Source organism: Chiloscyllium plagiosum, chromosome 7, assembly GCF_004010195.1.
Source record: "Chiloscyllium plagiosum isolate BGI_BamShark_2017 chromosome 7, ASM401019v2, whole genome shotgun sequence".
NCBI classification, from domain to species: Eukaryota; Metazoa; Chordata; class Chondrichthyes; order Orectolobiformes; family Hemiscylliidae; genus Chiloscyllium; species Chiloscyllium plagiosum.
The window spans coordinates 20,773,962-20,799,180 of NC_057716.1; the positions used below are offsets into that span (position 1 = coordinate 20,773,962).

Consider the following 25,219-nt stretch of genomic DNA (forward strand, 5'->3'; position numbering starts at 1 on the left):
TCTCACTCACTCCCTCTCAATCTCTCTGTCCCTACCTCGCTCTATCTCTCTCACTGCCTCTGTCTCTCACTGTCTCTGTTTCTCACTCTCGCTGTCTCTCACTGTCATTCTGCCTCTCACTGTCTTTCTGTCTCTGACTGCCTCTGTCTCTCACTGTCTGTCTCTGTTTCATTGTCTCTGTCTCTCTCTCTCACTGTGTCTCCATCTCTCACTGTCTCTGTTTCATTGTCTCTCTGTCTCTCACTGTCTCACTCTCCCTATCTGTCATGCTCTCTCTCGCTCTCTCTCTGTAACACTCTCTCATAGGCATCGTCGGACCACCAGGTCCCCCTGGTCCCCCTGGCTCTGCAGCCTCAGCTTCAGGGGTAAGTGTGGGATCTTCAATCAGTCACAGTGCTGAGGAGGGAATAGGGACTAGAGTCAATCTATTCACTCCCAGAGCATGGTCACATGTGTTCAGTTGGTTCAGAACCAGAAATGGGGGCCAGAAGGTGGGCCTGGGAATGGGCAGGCTGTGAAATAACTCCACAGAGGCCGGTCTCCCGTCACCAAGTCACCCTTCATTTACATACGGAGAGTCTTTGAGACTGACCCAGTTCCCTCAGAGCCAGTTCTCAGAGTGAACAGACCCTGTGACACCCTGGTCATATCTGTCAGTCAGGGCTCCCCGATTGGACCAGATTAGCAGCCCCACTCAGTCTATGAGGTTGAACTGAGTTGATATGCTCTAATCACTATAGGCTTGGGTGATGGAGGGGGGGCAGTGGTGGGGGGAAGGCTGATGATGGCGGGGGTGGCAGGGGAGGTGGGAGGGGGGGGGCAGCTGCTGAGTGGGACAGGGTTGGAAACACAGGTAAAGCTCACCATGGAAGGAGTGTTACACCCATTGGCTGACAGGTACCGTGGAGAGGTCAGTGGGTCAGATTGCTTTGTACATCTGGCTGAAGACACTGAGCCCTGGCGACCTGGCATTCATCCCAAGTGTAATAACCCTTGGAGTCACCGTGTACTTTATCGCCATCGAAACGTCAAGCTGCAATCTTTGATTTATGTCATGGTGTCTGTGGCATTCAATAGAAAGGCCTTTCTATGTCCCTCAGGTTACAGTGCTGCAGACCTATCAGACAATGCTGAGTATCTCTCGCAGCTTGCATGAGGGAACATTGGCTTATGTCATGGAGCGTGGAGACTTGTATATCCGAGTCCGCGATGGCTGGCGTCAGGTTTATGTAAGTGTGCCTTTAGCATTCTCTGACTTTCTCTCTTCCCATGTTAGCACTGCACAAGAGTCAGGCAGTGACCATCCCCAACAGGAGATTATTGTCATCACTGAATCTCCCGCTGCTATCATCCTGGGGCGGGGGGCTACCATTCACTAGAAACTCAACTGGACTCATCACATAAACACAGTGGCTACAAGAGCAGTTCAGAGACTAGGAACACTATGATGGGAAACTCACCTCCTGACTCCCCAAAGCCTCTCCATCACCTACAAGGCACAAGTCAGGAGTGTGATGGAATACTCCCCACTTGCCTGGATGGGTGCATCCCCAACACACTCAGGAAGCTTGACACCATCCAGGACAAAGCAGCCCGCTTGACTGGCACTACATTAGCATTCATTTAAACATTCACTCCTAGCACTGTTGATTCAGAGTGGCAGCAATGTGTACTATCTACATGATATACTGCAGCAACTCACCAAGGCATCTTCCAAACCCACCACACTCAACGAGAAGGAAAGGGCAACAGATACATGGGAAGACCACCACTTGCAAGCTCCCCTCCAAGTTCCCCAGGACCTGATCAGGTGTACCCAGAGCTCTGTGGGAAGCTAGGAAAGTGATTGCTGGGCCTCTTGCTGAGATATTTGTATCATCGGTAGTCACAGGTGAGGTGCCAGAAGACTGGAGATTGGCCAACCTGGTGCCATTATTTAAGAAAGATGGTAAGGACAAGCCAGGGAACTATAGACAGTGAGCCTGACATCGGTGGTGGGCAAGTTGTTGGAGGGAATCCTGAGGGACAGGATGTACATGTATTTGGAAAGGCAAGGACTGATTCAGGATAGTCAACATGGCTTTGTGCATGGGAAACCATGTCTCACAAACTTGATTGAGTTTTTTGAAGAAGTAACAAAGAAGACTGATGAGGTCAGAGCAGTACATGTGATCTATATGGACTTCAGTAAGGCGTTCGACAAGGTTCCCCACGGGAGACTGATTGGCAAGGTTAGATCTCACGGAATACAGGGAGAACTAGCCACTTGGATACAGAACTGGCTCAAAGGTAGAAGACAGAGGGTGGTGGAGGGTTGTTTTTCAGACTGGAGGTCTGTGACCAGTGGAGTGCCACAAGGATCGGTGCTCTACTTTTTGTCATTTACATAAATGATTTAGATGTGAGTATAAGAGGTACAGTTAGTAAGTTTGCAGATGACACCAAAATTGAAGGTGTAGTGGACAGCGAAGAGGGTTACCTCAGATAACAACGAGATCTTCATCAGATAGGCCGATGGGCTGAGAAATGGCAGATGAAGTTTAATTCATATAAATGCGAGGTGCTGCATTTTGGGAAACCAAATCTTAGCAGGACTTATACACTTATTGGTAAGGTCCTGGGGAGTGTTGCTAAACAAAGAGACCAGGGAGAGGCTGAACAGGCTGGGGCTGTTTTCCCTGGAGCGTCGGAAGCTGAGGGTTGATCTTATACAAGTTTATAAAATCATGAGGGGCATGGATAGGATAAATAGACAAAGTCTTTTCCCTGGGGTGGGGGAGTCTAGAACTAGAGGGCATAGGTTTAGGGTGAGAGGGGAAAGATATAAAAGAGACCTAAGGGGCAACTTTTCACACAGAGGATGGTACGTGTATAGAATGAGCTGCCAGAGGATGTGGTGGAGGCTGGTACATTTGCAACATTTAAGAGGCATTTGGATGGGTATATGAATAGGAAGGGTTTGGAGGGATATGGGCCAGGTGCTGGCAGGTGGGATAGATTGGGTTGGGATATCTGGTCGGCATGGACAGGTTGGACCGAAGGGTCTGTTTCCGTGCTGTGCATCTCTATGACTCTAAGCTCGTCACCATCCTGACTTGGAAATATATGGCTGTCGCTTCATCGTTGCGGGGTCAAAATCCTGGAATTCCCTTCCTAACGGCATTGTGGACTGGTGCAGCTCAGCATCAGTTGAGCACAGGCAATAAATCTCCCTCTGTCCACGAAATAGTTTTCTCGAGAGTCTGGTCGGGAGGGGGGAGGGGTGGTTTCTTTATAACATTTTCACTGTCTTTTGGCTTCAGATTGTCCGATGGTGATGTGACATGAGTCAGTATTGCTTTCATTCCTGTTCTCTGTTCATGGTACATTGTGATGTGCTTTGTTTGTAATTACAGCTTGGGGAATACATTCCATACCATGGTACTGGAATAAATGTGAGTACAGCTTATCTCCTGGATTTCTCTGTGTATTTGTCACTGTACTATTTCCAGAAGTAACTTCTATTAATAGAAGCCATGATTTGTGGTTTTCCATACATTATTCATTCTCAGAGGTAAAAGAAAATATTGCCTTTAGTTGAGGGATAAATATCAGTCAGGGCCCTTCAAAATACTGGGGTGCGGGATCTGTTCTATCTAGCTGGAATGGGATCTTTGTTTTTGACACAGGGCCTAGTCCTTCATTTGTCTTAACTTGGTCTCTTTTTGTTAATATATAATTTGTGTAATTAAATGGCCCTGTTTTCGTGGCAACTTGTACATGTTTTACCGTATTTTCACAAATACAAGTAATAATAAGTTTCCATCTGTAGTCTGATGTTTCGCCTGAGAGGTGGCATCTCTGACAGTGCAGCCCTCCTGCAGTACTGTCCTGCAGTGTTGGCCAGGATGTTCGTGCTCGGGTATAAACAGATGGATGATAATGGATCAGTGTAGGTTAGATGGCCTTCAGATTGGTTTTACAGGTCGGCACAACGTTGAGGGCCGAAAGGCCTGTGCTGCGGTCCAACTGATGGTGGCGAGGGATTTGAAACCTTTATCCTCCTGAGGGAAAGGGAGGATTGCTATCCACCTGTGCTACGCCTGGAAGTATTTCCCAGGGCTTGCAGGGTCAAAGCCAGGTAGCACCAAGAGCCGTGTCCCGATTTATTTCTTTATCTTCCCCTAATGTGTTGCTCTGTTGCCAGGGAAACAACGTGGAAGCGGTGGGATCTCCGCCCGTGGTGCAGTACTCGACAGACAGCGAATCCGCGCAGACCGTGGAGGGGGCAGCTCCAGACAGCGGGGCTCCTGAGCCTCGCACGGAGAGTCCGTGGGGCCCCGAGCACCGTTGGCCCGTGCACCATCGTCCGGAGACGCCGCAACTCAACCACCCGCGCCACCAACAACCCCAGTCGGTCCCAAGATGGCTGACCACCTCTGCTCCACCCCGCTCGGCAGCTCCTCCAAGGCACAGCCACCACGGACTCTCCCATCGACCCCATGTGCCCCCCTCTGGCCACGCTGAGAGCCTCCACGGAGTACCAATGGTAACTGGGTCCCTTCAGCAGTTCCCCTGGCGAGCAGGAATGACCCGTATTGGCACTGGATGCCATTAAAGACCCTGCCAGTGTAAAGCTGGCCAGTGCCAATGTTTTTTCTCATATGGAAAGATTGCTCCTCAGGTCCCTTTTAAATCTTGCCCCTCTCAGCCTAAACCTATGGTCCCTAGCTCCAGACACTCCCACCCTAGGGAAAAGACTTTGGCTATTCACCCTATCCATGCCCCTCATGATTTTATAAACCTCTATAAGGTCACCCCTCAGCCTCCAACGTTCCCGGGAGAGAAGTCCCAGCCTGTCCAGTCTCTCCTTAAAGTTCAAACCCTCCTGTCTCTGTAATGTCCTTGTAAATCTGGTTTAATAACATCCTTCCAATAGCATTGAGGGACAAAGCTGTAATGCAGCTGAAATGTCCAAGTTGGTAAGGAAAGAGCTTTCATTTGTATAGTGCCTATACCATCTCAGAACAATGCCCAAAACAGCTTCCCAGTCAGTGAGGTGGTGTCACCATTTATGAAGGAGAGGTGCAGCACAGCAACCATGCATTAGCGATGATGACTGAATAATCTTAGTAAAAACAAGGACTGCAGATGCTGGAAACCAGAGTCTAGCTTAGAGTGGTGCTGGAAAAGCACAGCAGATCAGGTAGGATCTGAGGAGCAGGAAAATCTCCTCGTATGCTGCCTGACTTGCTGTGCTTTTCCAGCACCACTCTAATCCTGACTGAATAATCTGTCATTCGGTGATGTTGGGGGGAATTTCATTATTGTTCATTCATGGGATATGGGTGTCGCCGGCTAGGGGTGAAATGAAGAAGGAGGGGAGATGGGGATGGAGTGATCTTAACTCCTTCCCGGGAGGTGGGTGTCACTGGCTGGGCCACCATTTTGTTGCCCGTCCCTAGTTGCCCTTGAGAAGGTAATGGTGAGCTGCTGTCTTCAAACTGCTGCAGATAAATGCTGTTAAGAAGGGAATGCCAGGATTTTGACCCAGTGACATTGAAGGAAAGGTGATACATTTCCAAGCATTGAGCCCAACCTTCCCGCAGCCGGTCATTTTAACACGGCATCCTGCTCCCATGCCCACACGTCTGTCTTTGGCATGCTGCAATGTTCCAGTGAATCCCAGTACAAACTGGAGGAACAACATCTCATCCTCAGGCTGGGCACTTTACAGTCTGCTGGGCTCAATATTGAGTTCAACACCTTCAGGTTGTGAACATTTCTTCCCTCTGCTTTAGCCTGTCATCATGTCCTCTCTTCCCTCCCCCTATTCCAGCGAGAAGGTCTGTCCTTTCAGGTTAGAGACCAAAGAACTGCAGATGCTGGAATCCAAAGTAGACAGGCAGGAGGCTGGAAGAACACAGCAAGCCAAGCAGCATCAGGAGGTGGAGATGTCGACGCTTCGGGTGTGACCCCTCTTCAGGACTCAACGAAGGGTTGTACCCAGAAAGCTGACTTCTCCACCTCCTGATGCTGCCTGACATGCAGTGTTCTTCCAGCCTCCTGCTTGTCCTTTCCAGTGTGGCTGGAGACCCACCATTGCTCTGCCGTTCTCACATTCCAGTCACTTAATCTGAACTATCAAAATTGTATCTCCATCAGCACCCTCCAGCCACTACCAACCCCTGCCCCTAACTATCGCATCAATGCTGTCCCCTCCGCACTTCACTTCAGCTCAGATGGAGAGTCATCCAGACTCGAACCGTTAGCTTACTCTCTCTCCACGGATGCTGCCTGACCCGCTGTGATCTCCAGCATTTGTTGTGGCGAGGGGACCTTTTCTGTGTTGGTATCTGCTGCCCTATTCTTCCAGACGGAAGCTGTCTAAGAGACCTTGGTGAATTTCTGCTGTGCATCTTGCGGATGCTGCATGCCACCACCCCTGAGTGTCGGTGGTAAAGGGAGTGGATGTTGAAGGAGATCGGCCTGTGAGCTGATTGGATGACAGAGCAGGTTCGAGGAGGCTAAATGGTCTGCTCCTGTCCCCGGGTTGTGTATTTGTATGTCGGAGCTGCCCTGGCCCAGGCGAACGGAGAGTATTCCAGACACCATGTTGACTTGTGCTTTGTCAATGGGCCCCAGGCTTTGGGGAGTCAGGAGGTGAGTTACTCACTCACTGCAGCCGCGATAGTTAGGGCAGCTCCAATCCAGTAACAGTGCAATTGACTCTTAAATGCATTGGGAAGTCACCTTGGAGTGGGGGTGGGGGGTCACTCAGTTAAAGCAGGGGGCCCACAGCTGGCTCTTCCCAGGCAGCTCGGAATGGGAGGTCAGTGTGGGCCTCACTGACAGCCCACTAAGGTATAGTGAACGGAAATGCTGGGAGGATTGGCTCTCACACTGACACACTGTGCTTCTCCCTACAGCTTCACCTCATGGCTCTCAACACCCCTCTCACTGGCAACATGCAGGGGATCCGGGGGGTCGACTTCCAATGTTTCCAGCAGGCCCGGGGGGTGGGGCTGATGGGGACGTTCAGAGGCTTCCTCTCATCTAAGCTCCAGGACCTGTACAGCGTGGTGCGGCGGGCTGACAGACACTCGGTGCCCATCGTAAACAGTAAGGTAAGGCCTTCCTACGGATGGTTCACCCATACACTGGGGCCAGAGGGACCCTCCAGGCAGTGCAGCACTGGGCACTAGAGAGGGAAGGTCAGCAGGCACTGGAGCATTATATACCAAAGCGCAGTGTCTGACACAGAGTCACGTAAGGGCAGACTAACTCAGGTGGCCATTGGCTTGGCCGAAGAGGTGGGTTTGAAGGCATCCTGAAGGAGCGTGGTGAAGCAGAGACACAGAGAGAGGTGTAGGGAGTGAACTCTAGAGATTGGCTAGGGGGAGCTGAAGACACCCATCAATGGTCTCAGAATCACACAGATGTCACAGGATGGAAAGAGGCCATTCTTTCCATTCTGTCTGCACCAGTTCGGCATATGAGCATTTTACAGCTCCATTCTTTTCTCCCTCTCTCTGTCTCTCTCTCTCTCTGTCTCTCTCCCCCTCTCTCTCCCTCTCGCTCTCTCTGTCTCGCTCTCGCTGTCTCTCTCTCTCTGTCTCTCTCTGCCTCTCTCTTTTTCTCTCTCTCTGTCTCTGTCTCTCTCTCTGTCTCTCTCTCTCTGTCTCTGTCTCTCTCTCTGTCTCTCCGCCTCTCTCTCTTTCTCTGTCTCTCTCTGACTCCCTTTCGAATGGTTCAACTTACTTCCAACGTAATGCATGGATTGGAAAGGGTGGACACTGGGAAATTGTATCCGTTAGGCGGGGATGCTAGGACTCATACGCACAGCCTTAGTATTAGACAGGGTCAATTTAGAACTGAAATGCGGAGACATTTCTTCAACCAATCAGTGGTGGGCCTGTGGAATTCATTGCCACGGAGTGCAGTGGAGGCCAGGACGTTAAATATCTTCAAGGCAGATAAATTCTTAATCTCGCAAGGAATTAAGGGCCACAGGGAGAGTGCGGGTAAGTGGCATTGAAATGCCCATTAGCCATGATTAAATGGCAGAGTGGAGTCGATGGGCCGAATGGCCTTCCTTCCACTTCTATTTCTGATGATCTTATGGTCTAACTGAGCCTACCCTCCCCACATTCTAAAGGCAGGGCACTCCATACTGTCAGCACTCACCGGTTTGGAGAGCTTCCTCTCAGATCACCTTTCCTTCTTTTGCCAGTTACTTTAAAACCTGTCAGCCCCTCGCCTCAAGATCCTTTCGTGAATGGCGAAGTGGGCAGGAATATCCGAGTTGTCTGAGTGAGAGGAACACGGATACTCCGGGGAGAAGCTGGGGTTGGAGGAGCTGACACAGATAGGGACGGGGCGAGAGGGCCAAGGAGGAATGTGAAAATGCGGATGAGAGTTTTAAAAAAAAAAGGTCAAGCGGGTGCTTAACCAGGAGCCAACGTGGATCAGCAGGCACTGGGGATTCAGGGAGTGGGATCTGCTGCAAGTGAAGACCCAGGTCACAGGTTTTTGGATGAGCTCGAGTTGACAAAAGGGCAGGACAGCAGCCAAGAGCTGAGTTGGAAAAGTCCAGACAAGAAGTGACAAAAAAAAAGAGATGAGAGTTTGCTCAGCAGATGAGCTAAGGTGAGGGTGATGGTGTTACCAAGGAGCAGCCAGTCAGGAGCTAACCTTCTGGTACTAGTGGCTTCTTCTGTGTCTATTGTCAGTGAGTGTTGACAGTCCAGAGTGCCCTGCCTTTAAACTGTGGTGAGGGCAGCTTCAACTGAACCATTCAAAAGGGAGTCTGATTTGAAAAGAAAGAAGGTGCAGGATGTGCTTAAAGTCTAGAGCACAGCTCGAACGTTTCCAAAGCTGCTGCACTACAACATAGAATTATTTTTGTTCCACCTTGAGTACAGTCGCAGGCACCACGTCAGAGGAAAGGATGTGAACGTATCAGACAGAGTGCAGAAGTGATTTCCGAGCATGGTTCCAGGAATGAGCAACTTTCGTTTATCAAGGATAGATTGAAGAAACTGGGACTGTTCTCCACGAAGGGGAAAGGGCTGAGAGGAGCTCTGACAGGTTTTCAAAATAATGAGGGAGTGTTGCTGGGTAGAGTCGATAAGGAGAAACTGTTTCTGCTCGTAAGAAGAGCAAGAGGGGGGGGTTTTGAGTGTGATTTGTAAATGAGTTAAAAGAAACCATTTTCACACGGTGGGTAGTTTAGGGTCTGGAAAGTACTGCCTGGAAATGTGTCAGAGGCAGGTTGAATTGGCAAAGTCACAAGAGCGTTGGATGAGTATAATGTGCAAGGGTATGGATGAGAAAGCAGGAGATTGGCACAAGGTAGTGATGCTTGTTTGAAGAGCTGTTGGAGGAACGATGGGTGGAATGGTCCTCTACAGTGCCATAATACTGCTCCCTGGACATACCTGCGCTGGTTGGTGCTTTTGAATGAACCTCCAACTAAATTAACCTTCAACAGCATTTGTATAGCACCTTTTAATGTAACACCTTACCCTCACAAGTACATTGTCCAACCCAAGTCGACATCAAACACCATGAGGAGTTCTGAGCGGGAGGTGACCTACTGCCTGGTCAAAGAGCTGGGTCTTCAGGGAGAGATGATGGGTCGGGAGCTCTGAGGAGGTCATGGTAGAGCTTGGCCGAGGGTAGTAGACTCTAAGGCTGCCAGCGACAGGATGATGACATCCATCAGTGTGTAAGCAGCCCAGATTGGAGAAACACAGGGGTTTTGAAGAAGTCTGGGGCTGGCGGAGATTGCAGAGATGGCGGGTCAAGACCGTTGAGGGGTTTGAAAGCGAGGATGTGAATTTTAAAATCATATTACTTGGAATCTCTGTGTGCCAATCCCCAAGTGAGATGAAGTGATAATCCATCTTGTTGTATTGTCCCTGGGGATCGAGAATGCCTCACGTGCACTCACGTTGTTCGATGGCTTCTGAAAAAGTGAACAAGTTTGATGTGAGGCCTACACCTGCAGAATCCAAGCTGCAGTTTGGAGGCTTGACTCACGCAGGTGTTGGAGGTTTGGCTGACTGAGGTGTTTGGGGTGTTGGGTAACTGAGGTGTTTAGGGTGTTGGGTAACTGAGGTGTTTGGGGTGTTGGGTAACTGAGGTGTTTGGGATGTTGGGTAACTGAGGTGTTTGGGGTGTTGGGTAACCGAGGTGTTTGGGGTGTTGGGTAACCGAGGTGTTTGGGGTGTTGGGTAACTGAGGTGTTTGAAGGGCTGATGTGCTCCATCCACTGCCTCGATTCTAACTCTTCCCATTCCTGAGTTCTCAATATTTTCTTCACATTGCCTCCCCGAATGAACTTCCTCCACTTCCAGTCGCTTACAGGTGAGAGATTCTAACGAGTTGCTGGGGATGATTTGTGTACAAGATGATTAGGGGGTTAGATAGGGTCGACAGTATGAACCTTTTCCCGCGTATTGAGTCGGGTATTACAAGGGGGCATAGCTTTAAATTAAGGGGGGGTAGATATAGGACTGATGTTAGGGGTAGGTTCTTCACTCAGCGAGTTGTTAGTTCATGGAATGCCCTGCCAGTAACAGTGGTGGACTCTCCCTCTTTATGGGCATTTAAGAGGGCATTGGATAGGTATATGGAGGATAGTGGGTTAGTGTAGTTTAGGTGGGCTTGGATCGGCGCAACATCGAGGGCCCAAGGGCCTGTACTGCGCTGTATTCTTCTATGTTCTATGTTCTATGATTGAGCTCTTCAGGAATACTCTAAGCATGTCCCGAAAGTGTTTCCCACTGTCACCCCGGCAGTGTCCTGCTCCTGCTGAGTTCTGCCATTTCCGGAGAGTCTAGGTGATTACTATCTTGAAGCTAGATGTGTTAGCCTGGGAGACAGTGGTGTTGTTAGAACACTGTCCATCACCCAACATGGAGGGTTTACCGCTCACTGCTGGTACTTCTCCAGGGCTTTGATGACCGTAACATAGAAGTTTGGAAGCAGGAGATTAAGCCCAACGACCTTCCAAAGAGCATCCCACCCAGATCCATCACTGTAACCATGCATTCCCCATGGCTAATCCATCGACCCTGCACATTCTTGGACACTAGGTGCAATTTAGCGTGGCCAATCCACCCTGACCTGCACATCTTTAGATTGTGAGAGGAAACCAGAGCACCTGGAGGAAACCCACGCAGACACGGGGAGAATGTGCAAGCTCCACACAGACAGTCACCGAGGCTGGATTCAAACCCGGGTCCCTAGCGCTGTGAGGCAGCAGTACTAACCACTGAGCCACCGTGCCAATGTAGGACCAGAATTAGGCCATTTGGCCCATTCAGTCTGCTCCGCCATTCGCTCATGGCTGATATGAATGAATGCAGTGATCATTGATCGCTGGGAACCCATGAACTCTCAGGGAGTGGCAGGGTTGGGTGTGTTGTGACTTAAAGCACCGCCCCACTGAGCAATTCAACATCTCCGGCACGCTCACTGTTAATGTTAGGAGATACGAGGCAGGAACGAATGTGTGTTGAAATCTCGCTCTTTGTCCTTTAGGGGCAGGTGCTGTTTGATAGTTGGAGCTCGCTCTTCTCTGGGTCTCAGGCTCGTATCAAACCCAACACCCCCATCTACTCCTTTGACGGGAGAGACGTGCTTCAAGACCATGCCTGGTACGTGAAAGCTGCCTTTAGTTCATGCATCACTGTTAAGGTGGGAAAATACCTCGCGGCTCTACAGAGTGGTGGGAGGGAAAAGTACTGGAGACTATATCAAAAGAGTAAATGCTGGGAGGAAGAGAGCAGAAACCTGGGCTTTAAGGAGAAAGGGTTTAGGAGAGGAAATTCCAGAATAGCCCCCCACCATGGCCATGGGCTGGGAGGGAGAGTACAATGTTGTGCATGAGGTCAGAGGGCAGTAGTTATGGCTTGCGTGGAAATAGCATTTTACATGCAGTCAGGGACCCCCCCCAAAAACGCAGTGTAGTCACTCTTAGCTCAGAGGCGGAGGTTTTGGGTTCAATTCCCTCTCCAGAGTTGAACGCAAAGACTGAGCACGTCTTAAACACAGAGTGAAGGGTAAATACAGACCTAGGAAACGATTGGTGGAAATCCCACCCTTTCGACAAATAGTTCCGTTCATTCCCCTGAGAGGGAAGGCATGTCCTTCGTTTAGCGCCTCATTCCAAAAGACGGTACATCTGATCCCGCAGCCCTCCCGCGGTACTATACCGGCATTGTCGGCTTAAAGTTCCCACTCCAATCCCCAGAGTGGGGCTTGAACCCACATCCCTCTGACAGGGGTGAGGCTGCTTTACACTGGGCTCCAGCTCAGCGACAGGCTGGCGCCGGGAATGGAGAGTTTGAGTTATATGGATAGGCTTGGTCTTCTCTCACTGGACGAAAGTGAGGACTGCAGATGCTGGAGATCAGAGTCTAGATTAGAGTGGTGCTGGAAAAGCACAGCAGGTCAGGCAGCATCCGAAAAGCAGGAAAATCTGCGTCTCAAAACGTTGATTGTCCTACTCCTCAGATGCTGCCTGACCTGCTGTGCTTTTCCAGCACCACTCTAATCCAGACTCTTTTTCTCACTGGAGCATAGGAGGTCAAGGGGTGACCTTATTGAGGTTTATAAAATCATGAGGGGTAAACATAAGGTGAAAGGCTGGTATCTTTTCCCTAGGGTGGGGGGGTTTCAAGACTAGGGGGTATATTTTTAAGGTGAGAAGCGAAAGATTTATTTTACACAGAATGAACTTCCAGAGGAAGTGGTGTTTGCACGTACAGTTACAACATTTGGATAAGTTCATGAATAAGAACGGTTTGGAGGGACATGAGCCAAGTACAGGCAGTTGGGACTAATTTAGTTTGGGATAATAGTAGGCATGGACTGGCAGGACCGAAGGGCCTGTTTCCATGCTGTACAACTCTGACAGATTCTCACTTCCTTGGGTCCTGTTTCATTGACAGATTTTTTTTCCTATCTGTGTCTTTCCTGTCCTCCCTTTCCCCAATGCCTAAGGCCTGAGAAGTTCGTCTGGCATGGATCAGACTCCAGGGGCCGGCGCCTGTCACAGAGTTACTGTGAAGCCTGGAGGGAAGCCCAGGACAACAAAGTGGGAATGGCGTCGTCCCTGCTGAGCGGCCAACTCCTCGAACAGAGGCCTAGCCCCTGCTCCCATTCCTTCATTATCTTGTGCATCGAGAACAGCTACCTGCCTCACACCCGAAAGTAAGCAGGCCTCTCTCGCCGCCTCCCCCACCCACCCACCGTAAGAGAACACTGATCGCCCTCTCCGAGGTCATTATTTTTTGAAAACAATGTAACTTTTTGGAACGATTTGAGCAGGGTAAAATGGAAGAGAAGAGCAGAAAAGACCAAAGAGATCGGTTTTGAGTTAATCATTGAGATAACGTCACGATGATGACCCAGCATGCACTGGGAAGGACCTGGAGGCACCTCACCTAATGCAGATCTCCACTGTGTACATGTAACGTTTAATATTTGTTTATGGAATGTTTGTGCGTGCAAGTGTTTTTTTATTTACTTACTTCCGAAAGTTAATCTTGTTTCCTTGGATTCCTCTGTAGTTGGCTCTTTTCCCAATCATTATCATTCAAATCGTGCTTTTTCTTTCTTTCTTTCTTTCTTTCGTCCCTCCCAAAATTGCAACTATATATTTCTACCGGCACTCTTTCGTTTAAAACAAAAAGATTGGTTGAAAGTCACAATTACAAATGAGCATGTTCCTCTTTTCTTTTGCCTCTGAACCACGCACACAAGATGGCGCGAGAGGTGAGAGCGAGCCTCATTTTCCCAACTGGGCCTCGCTGTGCGTTGTCGGTTCCCACTCACCCTGAAGCTGCTCCGTTATCAAAAGGCACGCACAACTGTGCAGTCTTTCACCGGAGTTTGATTTGCTGAGGGCAGAGGGAGGCGAAGGGACATTAAAGATGGCGTTTCATTGGCAATTGGGCCACGAATTGCTTGGCCTCTCCCATCCCCACTCCCTCAATTTTGAAAAGCAAGTTGTGTGTGTGTGTGTGTGGGAGGGGGGAGGCGGAGTTTGGAAAAGCTCATCATTTTGTCTGTTATCAGACAGCCCTGGGAACAGGCTGGAGACTTTGTCCTGGACTTGACTCGTTTAATCGGCCCACTTGCACCTCTACCGCTGAATGGTGATGGTGGTTAGAGATTGGGGTGGTACAGTTAGATACCCCTTGGATGAGCGGGAGATGGAATCAAGGAGAGAGTTAGACAACCAGAGAAAAAAAGGATAACAATGACCACAAATGGACAGAAGTGGGAGTTATTTAAGGCTAGCTGACGTCCATTCAAAAACGTATGCAGCCATTATAGCAGAGTTTGTCTATCAAAACATCAGAGGAAATTCCAGCCTTATTCTTTGCGGCATACAATAGGGCCTTGGAGGCAACATCTAAAGTCTTCCATCCATGGACTGCAATATGGATTTATGTTTGAAATCACCAGGACAGAGAGGTCTTTCTACTATGATCGTCCCATTATAAGGAGATAATAGAGCTCTTTATGAGAAACTTCCAGACACACAAAAATGCCAGTCGGTCACAGTGGCAGATGTAGTGATGTTCCCCATAGGACTCGGTTCCTGAATTTTAACAGATGGCTGTCACAATTCACACCGGGCAATGACAGCTCCACCCAGATTGACGCTTGGAGCTTCACGTCTATTCAATGGGTTTGTGGTTTAATGCAGTCGGCACAAGAGAATGCCAAATTCCAGAGAGGCTTGAGAGGTGATGAATTGTTAGAAACTTAGAACACTGACAGAAGCCTTGCGTCCAATATTTCTCCTTATTTTTGGCCGATTGTTTTACTGAACCACCCCTCTGTGTAAAACCATTTCTCTGTATCCCCGTTCTCCCAATTCATTTGAATTGATGAAAATTTTGTAAAGGTGGAGTATTTGTGAAGAATGGTCCTGATTATGTTCTTAATCCTCCTCAGCACCCAAGATGTTTCCATTCGTGAATGCCTAGTTTCCTTCAGTTTTTCTTCCCCCCCACGTGTGTTTCTAATATATTGGACGGCTGATATTTGAAAACTCAAAATGCGTCACCCAAGTTAGAAATAACTTGCCAGTAAAGTTTTGCTAAAACAAGAACATCTGCTGTGCTAATTGGCCAGCACTGCACAACAACAGAGGAATGTTCCAGAAGTTTGTCACTGCTTGTAGCCTTCAACTGTGTGGAAGAGGTTCCTGGTCAGTGCACAAGGTAGTCAGCTTCCATGAAAACTTGCTACACCTCCTGAAAGCCAGGGTGCAGTGAAGAGACAGTCATGTTACGGTCGTGTAGATATTGTTACAGCTCTAGTAATCAGAAGGAGTTCACATCCCAGGCTTTGAGAAATTGAAACTCGGTTTTAAAAGGAGAATTAGGAATCTCGAAGTCAAAATGCTGGTCTCAGCAACAACATTTATTGAAAGAAATCCACCATTCTCCCCTGGGTCTGGCCTACATACAGCCCTGATCCCGCAACTGGTAGGCCGAACAAAGCAAAATACTGCAGATGCTGGAAATGCAAAAGGAAAACAGATGCTACCAGACCTGCTGAATATTTCCGCAGAGTCAGAAAAACAGAATTAAGTCCAGTATGATCCCTCTACGGGAAGTAACTCTTGTTTCTCTCTCCCCAGATACTGCCAGATCTGCTGAGTTATTCCAGCACTCCGTCTCTTTTTTTTTACTTCAGATTTCCCCAGACTCTGCAGGATTCTGCATTTATTTCAATGTTTTGACAGAACAGGTTGCTTCTTAACCGTCCCCTGTTGAACTTAAACTCTGTAGCTGTGCATAAAATGGTGGTCGATGTTGAAAATGAAGTTTGCGTTTGCGCAGTTTCTGACGAACAGTCGCTCTTTTTTTTCATTAAGTGGGCACATTTTAGCCAGGAAAGCTTACACCAGTTGGGAAAACAAGGAGGTGAGTTTTTTTTTGAACCTCTGACACCCCAGCTCCCACCCCTAGGCCTGGTCTGATTACTTCAATGGTTGGGAAGAGGGGGGGGCGGGTTTGCAATACAAGATAATGCCAATTCCTCACACTGGCTGAGGTTACCATTGTAGATCCCACCCTTTCCCCTCAGCTTGAGCTCACCATCCATTGTCTCTCCTCTAATGAACCCCATTGCCCTCTGGGACAATGGTGACCATACCTTGGTCTATATTGGGTCACTTGTGCCCATGAATGACCATGAGTCGATGCCTAAGTTGGGCCAGTGGTTGGCTCTGAAACTCTGATCCCAATCACATGATCTATTCTATCCAAGCAACAGACTCCCACACTCTTGCCCCTGACCACCCGTGCCCTGGTCACTGAACTTCCAAGACCAATAAAAGAATGTTCCTCATCCAGTCGCCTGATCCTTCACAATCGGTCGCCAGCTCTTGCTTCCCCATGTCTGGTCACTGAAACAAAAGCGCTCCAGGAATTTTTCTCTCAGACAGGACAATGTTTTCTCCAGAACTGCTCTCAGTAACGTGCTGGAGATTTTGCCATCAAACCCTAGAGACTCCACACCAACCAGCCTGTTCAAGAGATGGTTGGGTGGGTGTATTTGCTCATCTGCAGCCTTGACAGAGTCTGGTTATGTTCCCGTTCCAACGTGTACAAAGCAGGAACAGTTCAATCTTTGAATCTTGTGTTGGGTGAATGAATTCCATATTGGCACACGCGGCAAATGAAAACATAATTTCTTTAGAAATCCCAGCTGAAAATTAAGAAATCTGAAGCTTTTCCCCTTTGCAATCGAAGCAATTTTGTTTTTCCGTCACTTAAGGAAACTGCCCCCAGTGTCCTGCTTCAGACCACTTGGCACTGATCCCACGTGGGACCCAGTTAGCTCGGGTCATTACGGGGACATGGTTTGTATTCCAGCTGATCTAGCGAAGCGAGTGCCTGCACTGAATGCAACATTTAATCTTTCAAGAGTACACACTGCATCCTGTACTAACAGCAAAGGTGCTACAATTAAAACCTGTGAACGTGAGCGGGCACATACTGTAGCTCTCTGTAACCTTGATGTTCAGTAAACACTTCTTACAAAATACCGAATAAAAATTATAAAGCCCTCTTATCTCTCGCTGGCTGTGTTTTGAGTGGAAGTGTTTGTTAGGAGCAATCTGTTATTTGGCCCTGATTGATTCTTGTTTTGTGTTATGCGTGTGGCTGCTTTAGAACACAAGATCTATATCGGCAAACTTTATTTGTTTTTGTAACAATATTGTGCACGTTCCTTACATATACTAAAAGACAATTAACCCAATCTCTAGCAACGTGCTGATTGATACCACAGTGTAGGACTGAAGGAGTGCTGCCTGGTCAGAGGTGCTGTATTTTAGATAAAACACAAAACTGAAGGCTTTACTTATCACGTGGGTTGCAAGAAAATATAAAGTAGGAATGGTTCTCCATTATTTATTCCTCCAACAACATCTTCAAAACCGATCATATACTACATAATTTCAGTCCAGTTCTGGCCAAAACATTTTAGAAAAGGAGAGGAGGGTCCTTGAGCAGATTGACTACGTGGTTCCAGGGACAAGGGATTTAGACACAAGGTTAGGTTTGAGAAGCTGGAGTTGTTCTCCTTCGAGCAAAGGGGATGGAGGTGAATGAGATTATTAGAACCCAAGAGCTAGGAGCAGGAATAGGCACTTCAGCCCCTTGAGCCTGCTCCGCCATTTTATACAATCATGGCTGATCTCATCTCGGCGTCAATTCCACTTTCCTCCCCTTCAACTTAATGCGAATTAAAACTCGGTCTTTCTCCTCCTCAAACTTACTCAATGTCCCGGCATCCACTGAACTCTGGGGTAGTGAATTCCACAGATTCACGCTCCTTAGAAAGCTAATTCCTTCTCATCTCTGTTTATTATCTGTGACCCCTCATCCTAAAGCTATGACCGCTCATTCTGGCTTGCCCCATGAGGAAATATCCTCCCTGCATCTGCTTTATTGATCCTCTTCAGCAACGTATATACCTCGATTACATCACCCCTCAGTTTTCTAAACTCTGGAGACTAGATTATGTAAAGTAAATAAAGAACAGCTTGTCGGACACCGATTTGGATAAGAGGTGCAGGTCATGTGGGGGAAACGTGAGAAAGGTGTTTGTCTGCAGCAACCTGGAGCTTGCTGTATAAGAGCTGAATGTGGAGACGATCAATATTTTCAGATGGAAATGGGTGTTTGAGGGACATAAAGCTATGAAAGGTAGGGTATGGGAGTGGGGGAGCGCTGTGCAAAGGAGCCAATGGCTTCCCTCTGTGCAACGATTGATTCTCCAATGTGTTTTTTTTTAAAATTAGGAGGGACCACGTGGCCGGTTTGTACAGAGTAACATCCCAGAAGCAACAATGAGATAAAGAGCAGAGCTTCTGTTTTGAGTGACATTGCCCGAGGGATAAATACCGACCAGAACACCATGGAGAAGACTCTACTCTCTAAAGGGGAACTGTCAGTCTTGCAGCGAAAGTCACTTTAATGTTGCAGTTTGAAGAGTGAGATCCATGGCTGCCTTTGCACAAGTAGGATATCCAGCTCAAAGCGTCTGGCCCCCACAATGGTTGGCAAGCCAGCTATTGGCTGTGTTGAATCACCCCTGCCACCACATTTTTATTTACACCAGCTTCACCCGTTCAGCATGAGTCCTTGCCCCTGGTCAGCAGGCTGGTCACTGGACACAGCAGAGGTGTGGCAGGGACAAGAGCTACCATTATAGGCAGCCAAATCGGGTTTACCACAGCATTGCCCTGCTGCGCCAGCTCTCAGTAAAAGGTTATTTGGAAAATGCGGACGTCGTCGGGCAAACTATGCTAACTTTCACACAGCAAGGTCCCACCCACAGCATGTGTATGAAGCAATAGCTGGGCCGTATTTTCTGGGGCTGTTGGTTGAGGGAGCAATATTGGGCCGGGACAATGGAGGAACTCCACACTTTCATCCGAGTGCTTCAGGCAGGCTGACAGCAATCAGAAGCCGACATTGCAGCAGAATGGCAATGATCTACAGGGGTTGGGAAGCCTCCTCTGCGCTAACTGAACATGTTTATTAGCTGGAAGGCAGCATAGATTCCGTTTGTGTGAAATTCCAAAAGCTAGACTGGTACAACAGCAGCATAAGGCTCCAGAGAGTTGCCAGGCCCTTGGGGAATAAAGGAAGAGGTCATCCAGCCCCTGCAGCCTCTTGTACCACTCGGTGAGACCAGTTTGAACAACTCAAGTTGATCAGGTATGGTCAAAGATGTAGCTTCACTGGGCGCTCCTGCAGATCTGAAAACAAGCAGGAAAGGGAAGGGGTTCAGCTGGTGGGTTTAAGGTGCAGCATTCAAATGATTCAGAGGTCTTCCTCCAAAGCTGTCCTCATGCAATAATCATGTGTGTGTTAGAGAGACAAAAGGAAGACCAGTTACAGTGATGTAGTAATCCATACAACCATAGAAAATAGGTGGCATGGTAGCTCAGTGGTTAGCACTGTTGCCTCACAGTGTCAGGGACCTGGGTTCAATTCCAGTCTCGGGCAAATGTGGAGTTTGCACATTCTCTCCGTGTCTATGTGGGTTTCCTCCGGGTGCTCTGGTTTCCTCCCACAGTCCAAAGATGTGCAGGTCAGGATGGATTGGCCGTGCTAAATTGCCCATAATGTCCAGGCTGGGTGGGTTAGTCATGGGAAATGCAGGGTTACAGAGATAAAGTAGGGGGATGGGTCTGGATGGGATACTCTTCAGAGGGTCAGTGTGGACTTGATGGGCCGAACGGCCTGCTTCCACACCATAGGAGTTCGCTGAAAAGTTCTGGCACAGAATGAGGATGCTGTGCCTGTTTTGATACCCACAATCAACAGCGTGATAATGACCATAAGACATAGGAGCTGAGGTAGACCATTCAATGAGTTTGTGGCTGATCTGTTCATCCTCAACTCCACTTTCCTGTCTTTCCCCCAAAACCCTTGATGCCCCTTACTGATTAAAACTCGATCTACTTCAGTATTGAATTATACAGCTCTCTGCAGCAAAGGCATCCACAGATGTACAACCATCTGAGAGAAGAAATTCCTCCTCCTTTCTTCTTCAATGTGTAACCCCTTATTCTGAAATTATGCCCTGTGGTCTGCCTCCAATGTCATAGTATCTTTGCTTAGATAATGGGAGCAAAACTGTTCACTGTATTCCAGTTATGATCTGACCTGTAGCTAGTGTAGTTTTAGCAAGATTCCCCTATTTTATACTCACTCTCTTTCAAGTAAAGGCTAACCACTCCATTTGCCTTTCCTGTTACTGACTGAGCTTCTAAGCTCGCTTTTTGTGATTCATTCACAAGGACTGTGGACAGCAAGGGTCTGTTTCCATGCTGTGCGACCCTTTGACTCCCAAACCCCTCTGCTCTGTAGCTTTCTGCATTCCTTCTCCATCTAAGCAATAATCTGCACCTCTCTTCCTGCCAAAGTGCACGGACCTCACATTTTCCCACATTATATTCCATGTGCCAAATTTTCGCCCATTTCCTTGACTTGCCTATATCCCTCTGCGGACTCAGTCATCCTCAACTTCCCAGATTTTATTGTCCCTCTTTATTGTTTGGTAGTCTTTTGTTGGTTTTTAAAATTTTCCCAATCATCTGGTTTACTACTAATCTTTGCCACATTGTAGGTTCTTTTTTATGCGATCCTTAATTTCCCTAGTTAATTGTGATTGCCATGTCCCCTTTCTAGAATCCTTCTTTCTCACTGGGATGTATCTTTGCTGTGTATCTGCCATTGTTCCTGAACCATCTTTGTTGTTCAACCCCTTTCCCTGCCCACTCCAGCTATAATTCTGCCTTCATTGCACGATTAAACTAAAGCACAGTTGTTTCCAATCCAAATCCCTCTCTCTCAAACTGAATACATTGTTATGATCACTGTTTCCGAGGGGATCTTTGACATCATTTATTATACAGTGAACGGAAGAGCCTTGGGAAAAGTTGATGGACAGAGAGATCTGGGAATGCAGGTCCATTGTACCCTGAAGGTTGCTGCACAGGTGGATAGAGTGGTCAAGAAGGGGTATTGAGTATAAGAGCTGGCAAGTCATGTTAAAATTGTACGCAACGTTGGTTCGGCCACATTTAGAATACTGTGTACAGTTCTGGTCGCCACATTACCAAAAGGATGTGGACGCTTTGGTGAGGGTGCAGAGAAGGTTTACCAGGATGTTGCCTGGTATGGAAGGTGCTAGCTATGAAGAGAGGTTGAGTAGGTTAGGTTTATTTTCATTAGAAAAAAGGAGATTGAGGGGGGGCCTGATTGAAGTGTATAGACAGGGTAGATTGAGGTAAGCTTTTCCCCAGGGTGAAGGATTCAATAAAGAAAGGTCATGCTTTCAAGCTGAGAGGTGGAAGGTTTAAGGGAGATACACGCAGCAAGTACTTTACACAGAGGGTGGTGGGTGCCCCAAACGTGTTGCCAGCAGAGGCAGGCACAGTAGATTCATTTAAGATGCGCCTGGACAGATGCATGAGTAGGTGGGGAGCAGAGGGATACAGATGCTTAGGAATTGGGCAACAGGTTTAGACAGTAGATTTGGATCGGCTCAGGCTTGGAGGGCCGAAGGGCCTGTTCCTGGGCTGTAAATTTTCTTTGTTCTTTGTAATCTGCCTCATTACACATTCACCAGGTAGAAACTATCCTGCTGCTGGGATGGATCCACAGCATTGTTCTCAGAAACTGTCCTTACTGTACCGTGAATTCTTCTCATGGCTATCTCTGCCAGCCTGACTATTCCAATTTACATGAAGGTTAAAGTCACCCATGATTAATCTACTGCCTTTGTTACACACTCTCACCATCTCCTGATGTACAGCTACAGTTCAGGGGCCTATAGACTAATCTGACCAGTGTCTTCTTCCCCTTTGTGTTCTTACCTGCACCCATATGGACTGTGTGTCTTCTGATGCAAGATCATTTCTTGCTATCATACGTATTCCATTCTGTACTGACAACGCTACACCCTTTACTTCCTATGTGTCCTTTCAAAGTATAAAAAGATAGTTCTCAGTTTTGACCACCTTGTAACAATGATTCGGTAAATGACAGTAAGATAATTGCCATTAACATGGATGTGTGACCAAAATTCATTTATTTTCTGTTCCAAATACTCTGAGCATGTTGACATTTGGCCCTATTTACTGCTGGTTTTCTATACTTCTTGTTCCCTCTGTCCCCTCTCTTTCTACTCTGGGCGCCATTATCCAAACAGCTGCCCTGTAATGCTGCAAATGCTTTTGCTCTCTCCCAACCTCCCCCACCCCCTACCAGTAATTAATTTCAAGCCCTCTCTCCAGCCTTAGATTCACCAGGACACTGCTAAGACAGTTCAGTTGAAGTCCATTCCAGCAATACACATTCCTTCTACCAGTGCCCCATGAACTGAAACCCATAACACACACACACCAATCTCTACGTCAGACATTTAACCCCTTGACTTTATTTACCCTAATCCCAGTTTGCCTGTGGTTCAGGCAGTAATCCAGAGAACATCATCTTGGAGATTCTGCCTTCTCATTTAGCTCCAAACTCTTTAAAACCTTTCAGCAGAACCTCCTTTCTTTTCCTGTTGGTACTAATGTGGACAACTGCTAGAAACTTCCCCTCCCTCTCTAAGTTTGTCTTCAGTCTCAAAAAGATGTCCTTACCCTTGGTACCAAACAGGCTCCACATGCTTCGGGACTCCTGCTCATGGTTGCGGTGAAAGTATCTGTCCCAGTAATTACACTGTCCTATTACAACCACATTCCTGTTTCCTTCCCCCACTTGATTTGCTCCCTGTATCAAGGTGACATGGATAGGATGCTTCTCCCTGAAGTTCCACTCTCATCTGAACAGCTTGCAAGGATGTTGTCACTGTCAGACAATTGAAAAGATCAAAACTCCTCAACTGCAAACTCCAGGTCTTCAAACCTGGCTCACATGCAGTCACTTTCAAAAGCCTTATCAGAAAGCTGTCAAGGTAATCTTACCTTTCCCTGATGTGGCGCAACGTCTGCAGCTCAGCTTCCACCTCCTCACCTCAGATCGAAAGTTCCTCATTTTGCAACACTTGCTACAGACGTGTTCACATTGGTGTCCAGCAGTGTCCACCTGCTGTAGCTGCAATACATCACCCATCCTACCTTCACCATTGTATCTGATTTAACGGTGGCTCAGTGGTTAGCACTGCTGCCTCACAGCACCAGGGTCCCAGGTTTGATTCCAGCCTCAGGTGACTGTGTGGAGTTTGCCCATTCTCCGTGTGTCTGCATGGGTTTCCTCCCACAGTCCAAAGGTGTGCGGGTCAGGTGGATCAGCCATGCTAAAGTGCCCATAATATTAGGTGCATTAGTCAGAGGGAAATGGGTCTGGGTGGGTTACTCTTCGGAGGGCTGGTGTGGACTTGTTGGGCCAAAGGGCCTGTTTCTGCACTGTAGGGAATCTAATCTAATCTAAAACTCACCAGTACCGATTTGATTCGTAAGCAGCCATGATAAGGAAAGAGAGATGTGAGAAAGAAACCCACTGGGCACCTAAATACAAACTGAAGACCTTACCTGTACCTGAAAGACTAGAAACATTCACCAATCCTACTCAGCTATCAGCTTCTTCCCTTGTTCTCGCCTTGTGCTGTGAATTGTGAGGTCTCTCTGGTTGTGGTCTCACTGTAGATTGGCCTCTCAATCCACACCTTCATCCTCTCCCACTTACCTCTTCACTCCTTGTAGTGAAACCTTAGTTAACGCACCACTGTCCCTTTCTTTGCACTGAATTCCCACAGTGAACCAAATTTCCAACAGGATAGTGGCTCACCCAGCCTTCACTTCACTCAATTGAAATCTCCTGCACGATGACCAGGCCCTCAGTGACCCGGGTGTATCAATTGCTGGATAAAGGTCAGCCAGCCAGATAAAGGAAAGCCTCCTGCTCTTCTTTAAAGAGAAGGACGGGCAGGGGCTTGGCTTAACATCTCATTAAGGCGGGGCTCCAACACTGCACTACTCTTGTTTCCAAGATGTGAGAGGCAGCCGGTTTTATTTTACATGGATGTCAGCATCATTGGCTCGGGCTGCATTGCCCATCCCTAGTTGCCCTTGAGGAGAAGATGATTGGTGAGCTGCCTTCTTGAACCCGCTGCAGCCCATGCGCTGTAGGTTGACCCACAATGCCCTTGGGGGAGAATTCCAGGATTTTTGACCCATTGACAGTGAAGGAACAACAATGTATTTCCCAAGTTCGGATGACAAGTGGTGTGGAGGGGAACTTGCAGGTGATGGTGTTCCCATGTTTCTGCTGCCCGTATCCTTCTGGGGAGTTAGGGGAAGCTGTTGTTTAAGGAACCTTGGTGAGACACTGCAGTAGAAACCACCTTTAAACCAGCAGAGTTCGGACCCGAACAGGACAAACAGTACAAACTACAGATTCAAAAAGAGTTCGGACCCAAACAGGACAAACAGTACAGATTACAGATTCAAAAACACCAGCAACAGTTCTCCTTCAAGATCCTCCACTCCATGCTTGCAGCAATGGGCCAGCACCTAACCTCTCTACAGTCAGCCCTGCCTCAGTTGAGGGCCACACTCTCTCAGTATTGCAAAGGACCCACTCTGTACTACATCCTCAGGAGAATTCATACTCTCATCAAACAGTATTTCAACTCCATCTCAAACATCAAAAACTGTAAGTACAACAAACGTTTATCTGCCCACCTCCATAACCAGCGCTCCTCAAACATTCCAGAAGATTCCCCTGGCCTCAGAATTTACTCAGACGCCATTAGCCATGCGGCTGATGCCACTTCCGCCCCCATCATGGCCACTCCCACAACCATTTCCACCCCTCACAATTCCTCATGCATCACACGTGACATCACTTCCGCCCTTCACATCATCGCTGATGCCACATGCTCAGTGACTTCCATCCCCTCTACTGCCGTGGTCACCACCACTTCCGCCCCCACCAGCGCCACTCACCTGCATTCTGCTGACATGCCCCTCACAGACCCCACTGTCACTATCCCTACCCTCCAGAACCCCGAGGGGAACACTACCCCTGCTCATGACTCCACCCCCATTCCCCCCACCATCACACCCACTCCAGTTACAGGTTCCGCCCCCACTCCCAGCTCTACACCCACACCAGATCCCAGCTCCCAGCCCTGCTGAGTTTTCACCATCCCCCCAGACCTCCCCCTCACTGAG

The 25,219-nt window shown here is 48.2% G+C and overlaps 1 protein-coding gene and 1 long non-coding RNA gene across 4 annotated transcripts in view; one reads left to right on the top strand and one right to left on the bottom strand.

The window, feature by feature from the left end:
* The window catches only part of col18a1a (collagen type XVIII alpha 1 chain a), a 304,262-nt gene extending 287,174 nt beyond the window's left edge, over window positions 1–17,088 (top strand). For all 3 annotated transcript variants that reach the window (XM_043693212.1, XM_043693211.1, XM_043693210.1), the window contains 7 exons: window positions 307–365; window positions 1,101–1,229; window positions 3,396–3,434; window positions 4,187–4,528; window positions 6,909–7,106; window positions 11,530–11,645; window positions 12,994–17,088. In XM_043693212.1, coding sequence (XP_043549147.1) covers window positions 307–365; window positions 1,101–1,229; window positions 3,396–3,434; window positions 4,187–4,528; window positions 6,909–7,106; window positions 11,530–11,645; window positions 12,994–13,207 — 1,097 coding nt within the window. In that variant the 3' untranslated portion in view covers window positions 13,208–17,088. The remainder of the gene's footprint in view (window positions 1–306; window positions 366–1,100; window positions 1,230–3,395; window positions 3,435–4,186; window positions 4,529–6,908; window positions 7,107–11,529; window positions 11,646–12,993) is intronic.
* A 90-nt stretch (window positions 17,089–17,178) lies between these two features.
* LOC122551391 lies at window positions 17,179–24,764 on the bottom strand. Its single transcript, XR_006312092.1, has 3 exons — window positions 24,728–24,764; window positions 23,009–23,138; window positions 17,179–19,285 (listed from the first exon to the last, which is right to left on the bottom strand). It is a non-coding gene; the product is annotated as an uncharacterized LOC122551391 (long non-coding RNA).
* Window positions 24,765–25,219: the final 455 nt, after the last annotated feature.